General features: G+C 39.6%; 1 protein-coding gene across 1 annotated transcript in view; it reads left to right on the forward strand.

The window, feature by feature from the left end:
• Positions 1-5,578, forward strand: part of MRPS27 (mitochondrial ribosomal protein S27) — a gene marked incomplete at its 5' end in the record, with an annotated part of 46,465 nt that extends 40,887 nt beyond the window's left edge. Inside the window, 2 exons of the mRNA XM_085322052.1 lie at positions 386-541; positions 5,181-5,578. Of these exons, the coding sequence (XP_085178178.1) occupies positions 386-541; positions 5,181-5,420 (396 nt within the window). The remainder of the gene's footprint in view (positions 1-385; positions 542-5,180) is intronic.
• Positions 5,579-6,000: the final 422 nt, after the last annotated feature.

Raw genomic sequence — 6,000 nt, forward strand, 5'->3', positions numbered from 1 at the left:
TAGATATATCTGTAATTGTATATCATGCTGTTATCAACATGACTACCATTTAGTCTTAGTATTTATGGCCAGATATTGGGCCAAGAGGAATTGTCTGTCTAATGCCTGACATCTGCAAATAGCAGTCGCGTCTGAGTTGGCAGGGAGTTTTACTGTTGACAGGAGATAGAGGGCATTGGTCTGACCCAAGTAAGTACCTAACACTTGATTCCTCCAATAATAAGCCTATTTCCTTTTAGAGTTTGGTTTTCTTTTATCTTACAGAGTAGTCATCTCAAAATRCACATTAACTCGTGAGGCTATTTCTAAATGTGCTGCATCTAGCAGCATTTTTCAGATTGTATTTCTAAACTTTATACTAACGATGATAAATGTGATTGTTCAGATTGATATTCTGGAGACCATTTTGCAGACTGCCCTTGAGGCAAAACCTGATCCAGAACCATCTGAAGAAGTCAAGAAGGTAGAGCAGAAGTCACAGTATGCAGAATCAGAAGAAACTGAGCAGTCTAAAATACCTCATTACTACAATCGATTCAAGGTAGGAGATTTTCTTTCATTTAATTACTACTAAGTAGTAGTAGATCTCCATAGTAGATATCAGTAAATAAATATACTCTCTTAATATACTAGTGGACTGACACCTCTTCAGTGCTTCAGGAGCACTATCTGGCATTTTTGAAGCTGATGTCACATTACATTTTTACTGCTTCAAACAGGAAGCAGCCTTCAAAGAAATAAATGCTCAAGGCCAATTGTCTTTTGTCTGTCTGCTGGGATTTTATCTTCACTTTTCATACATCAAACTGATAAATCCAAATCCAGTTTGCTAAAGTGGTGTGTCATTAGATCCATTATCTGACCTTGTATGGGCTTTTGCTCATTAAAATAAACTGTACTGGGGATGAGACCATCCTGAATTTATTGTCCATTTATGTATGTTATCATTAAGAATGTTGCATCCTATACTTTCAGTCTGGAGAATTAGATAAGGCTATAACCCCTCTCTTTTATCTTTAAGTCTTCATACTGCTGCTAACAATGTGCAATACAAACAGTTGTTCATTAAGGCATAGCTATATAATGAGCCCAGTTTATTTGATCATCTSTGATTTGTGCTGTGTAAAAATCAAATACTCCAGGTTAATATTAATCTGGCCTATAGTTCCAGGAGTAGTACACTTTCTTTAGGATATTACTTTTATTGTTGCTGTCACAATCTTGGACATTGTTCTGGATACAGATAACTGTTCTTCTAAAGAAATTTAGAAGACTAAATCAGAAGTTAGACTAGTATCCTATGGTTTCACCTTACAAACGCACACTTTCTCCTTCTTCAATTTTTATTTACATAAATTATTTACCACTAACCTTTAGATATTAAACTTGTTTCAGAGACACTTGGAACTTTTTAATTAAAGTCTTTGGGAATCAGTGGGTGCTTAGCATGTGATAATTGATGCCTGGATGAATTGCAGTCAGGTGGATAAACAGAACTGCCCTTTGAAGGAGGAGTGAGATATTTTTGAGTCTCCCATTGTCTAGTCTACAAAGAAAATAATTCAGAGTGCTCAAAACAAGGCATAAATGCCAAATTGGGACAGACTGGTGCCGAGTGTGGGTGTTTTCCCATCACCTCAACCTTTCCATAAGTTGCATAATTAACCTCAGTTCAGGCATTCCCTGGTGTGTTAGTGAGTGCCTTGACACTGGGCCAACAAACCAGAGTCTCCAGCCTTAGCTCTAAGACCTTGACAGAAGAGTCTGAATATAAGGAGAGATGTAAGCCTTGTGTGAAGTCTAGGCATCAAGCAGTAAGTTACATTACGTACAAGCAAGCCACATTTTTTAATTGTCTGGATGAGAAAAGAGCTTTTGGGTCCTTTCAGCTAAGTCTAGACAACTTAGTCTCAGACTCCTCTCTTCTCAAGGCCGTCAGACTGGGGCAGCTAGTCTTCCCAACTGTACCCCAGAACACCCRCAGGAGTAGTTCACAGGCCTGAGATGACTATTCATTAGAAGTCCCTTAGCTCTGAGGCAAGACGGCAGCAACCTGATGACGTTGGCATTCACAGCCACTGTCCCAGCACAGACTCTCTGCCCCTCACATGGGGTAACCTTAACACAGAAATAGCACTTCCATTGCTGAAGAGCAGTTTGTATAGCCTTGCATTAGCCAGCTTGTCCCAGTTTTCCCCTGAAGGTCAAATTCAACTGCTTCTGTCTSCTGCTTACATGTTTCTCTTTCAAAAGTTATACAGCTGGATACGAGTATTACTGATCCCTCACATCTCAGGAAGTCTTTAATTTGCTTTCTCTGCGTATACTCAGGTAGAAAAAACAAGGTCTATAGARTAAACAAAAATACTCCAAAATATTCTTTCTTTACTCAGCCCTCTCCACACACACATTCTCTGTGATGACAAGGAGAAGACAATCAGATTTCAGTGGTGGTATTTTGCAGGCTGAGCTAGTTCTATTAATCTATCAAATATATGCTCCTGTACTGTGTGTTTGGGCATTATTACTACTTCCATGCTTTTTGCAGTATACACGTGGCTTAGTCAAGTGTGTAGAGGCTGCCTTTCCGCTCCCTGTCTTTCCTCCCAGTGTAGCTTGCWGGATTTTCATGTGCCTGTTTGCTTCCCGTCGTGTCACGCATGGCTTTTATACACATATTTGAATTTCATGTTTACTTTCAACCAAAACAACAGCCATTTGTAGAAGTACCTCAAAAAAAGAAACACGTCAACTTAACTAACAAATAAGATGTTGTGTGGGAGACAGCATGTCCTTCCTTTCCACTAAAACAAATAGGACCTAAGGGCATTTGGCTCTTTTCAGATAAAACCTCTGGAGCAGTAAATTGAACTCTGTCTGACATTGTCATTCATGTTGTAATTACCTGTCTCCAGATACCATATACTTAGGCCCGCTTTTCAGTATGGCATTCGTCAGGCAATTCCTTCCATCTATGTCAATGATCAGTGGGCATGCATTTCATCTTGGTAAATACTGGGTTCAAATCAAGAACTAAGCTGCGCACAAACAACAGTTCTAAAAGCAACGCGCCTTCTCTGACCATCTCCATACAAAGCCCTGGAGTCTGCTTACGAAAGCCARTGATTTAGCCTTTAAAAACGTGCCTTTCTGGTACCTTCAGGAGGTACAGCTTGTCAGTTTCCTAAATTAGTTYTACTAATATGTTGCAGAAGAGCAGGGAGGATTACAGGAGTTCACAGGTACTTGTAAGAGGCTRTCAGAGAGGTCCTGCTAGCTCCCAGTCCATTGTATTTCTTCTAGTTCAATTTCACACTGTTTAGGTTCAGCACACGAATCCCTTTTTCAGCACATCCTCAGTAGTGGTAGTAGGGAGAATCTGAATGATATAAGACAGTTACATTTAAACTGCACATTTAATCTGGAATAATGAGGATAATTGTCAGGAATTACATTCCTTTCCTGGACGCAAACTGCACTGTCTTTTCATATTCTCACTGACGTGCTGTATGCTCACTGACATCTCAGACAAAATACAGACGAATATGTCTAAGTATTATGAAGTTCAGTTTTAGTCCAGTAGTTTGAAAGCCTCTCTTTTTTCCTCCTCATTTGTTTGCTTTCTTTATACATGAAATCAAAAAGCTAGCACAGCCAAAAACCCAGGGCCCTCAGACCTGCATGCCTGCTGTTTTAGAGCCTTCTTTAATCTGTTGTCTGTCCAGTTCAAACTTTCTTGGACCTGGCAATACACACCAAAATCATTGTAGCTGTTTTGGCTGGGRCAGGGAGAAGTGGTGGGGCCTTGGAAGGGACATGAGTTTCCTGCGTGCTGCAGAGCAGAGCCCCAARGCAGGAGCTGAGGGAAGAAGTGGTTAGTGCATTTGCAGATCAAGATTATCAGAATGGGCTGGGGTAAGAGGACCGCTGCAGGCACGCTACCTAAGTTTGTATTGGTAACTGGGGTGGAAGTYTAGATGCCCATGTGACCCAGAATTGCCATTTGTTTTTGTTTTTTGTTTGTTCCAATTCATTTGGAAATGAATTATCTCTATAATCTCTCTCCATCATTCTGCAATGTTAGACAGTAGGTTTTATTGAAAGGTCCCATGAAAGAAGCATGGGGAGTACCTTTTTTAGGCCACCTAGTTAGTTAGTTACTTCATAAAGTTCTAGAAGTGCTCTGCTCAGGAAAACATTTTATTTAGAGGARCAAGCAGAAAAATGTGTTCCTATCTGATGAATGAGCAAAGGGTAAAGARTCTGCCTGTGCCATGTTGTCTTCCTCCCCCAGGAACCTCCTCCCTGGCTCTCTATATCTGCACTTTTAAGGCAATTCATCAGTTGTTAGTGAGGCATCTGGCTAAAGAGTCCAGAAAGTCAGAAATAGTATCACTGGATGATTCAKCATCTTAAGTGAGTTAACATTTTTATGCTGCATAAGATCTAGATAAGTGAAGCTTAAGAAAGAAATACCACACTTTCCTCACTCAAGCATTGCTCCTAGCTACAAAAAAAAAAAATCCAGCACAGAATATCTCTGAATACATATTACTTGCTTCATCTCTATTGTACAGTCTATGCATAGTCAAGCTTCAGATCACATTACTTGTTGAGAAAAAAAAAAATCCAGTGGAATGTGGTAGTGGCTAACTATAGCTGCAAGGGCTCATGGGATCTGTTTAATATTCCATTAGTAAGAGACAGTTTAAATGATTTGCATCTGTTGAAAAGGATGCCAATGCAGGCAGGGCAGAGCAAATCTTTACATCAGCTTTGAGTTAATGCACAAAAACCCAACGTGTTTAGAGTATATTTGTTGTAGGTGAATGGTCAGCTAATGAAAAAGATTTTTGTTTATGCCATGTAACTGAACTTGGAAAAAACAGAGAATTTCAGAGTGCAAATAAAATGAAACTTGATTGTTTCAGTTTTATTGCTCAATAAAAAACTTAATTGTGGAGGCTAGCATTTGAAGAAATGAGGAAAAAAAAAAGTATCCATTACCACAGTCAAAACACTTTATTAAATAGTTATCTATATGGGCCCATGTACCCAGCTAACAGATTCAAACAACCACAGATTGTTATAAGGAAGTATTTTGTGGCCGAGTATTTTGTGACTGACTGKCTCTCTCTTTTCTTCTCTTTCCCTACCAACCAAATCCGTTTTTATGACAGGAGCTATACTCTAAGCTGCATTCACTTGGCAAGGTTGAATCTGAAAGCCTGTTAACCCTGACCACCCAACTTGTCAAGGAAAAACTGCCAGCATGTGAAGTGGAAGACATTGCGAAACATGAGCAGAAGCTAAAGGAGTGGGAGCAAGAACAAGCGCTTCTTACTCAGCGAGAAAGAGAGATGAGAGAAAAGGCTAAGCAGGAGCTGGAAGCTAGGAAACTAGCTAACGCATCTGTTTAATACTGGATCTCAAGGACTAGCGTTACACATTCTTCTGGTAATAAACTTACTTAAGTGCTCACTGTTATTAATACCTCATTTTAATCCTGCAAACGTGTCTTTATGTGACTACTTACTGTACGCAAATTAAACTATTTCTATTTCTCCTGTTTCCTGAAGTACAGCACATGTGGGTTAGAAATCACCGTTCTGTATAGAACGGCTATTCCTGCTGTCTTCTGCCATGCAGGGGGTGGAATGGAGACAACACAAAGAAACAAAGGCATAAAAAGCAGCTTGCCTATGGTGAAAGGTGTTGAGGGTAGAAGAAAGAGGGAGGAATTTTGAACACAAGTTATTTCATGCAGCCATTTCTCAGAGGAAAGAATAAGAATCCCTTGGTTACTCTGAACTCCAGACACTAAGAGGATTAATGTATTGATTTCTTTTTTTTCTTTTTTTTCTCTCCCAGCTCCTTTGGAAGAATCAGGCTACTATACATGGAGTTGGAAGCCTTACGTTAGACTATTTTTAAAACTATTTTTAAAGACTTTTAGCTTAGAGAGTTAGCATGTGCACAGGCACTCAGATGTGCCTCTAA

Source organism: Rhea americana, unplaced genomic scaffold, assembly GCF_003343005.1.
Source record: "Rhea americana isolate MKP2758 unplaced genomic scaffold, rheAme1 scaffold_74, whole genome shotgun sequence".
NCBI lineage: Eukaryota > Metazoa > Chordata > Aves > Rheiformes > Rheidae > Rhea > Rhea americana.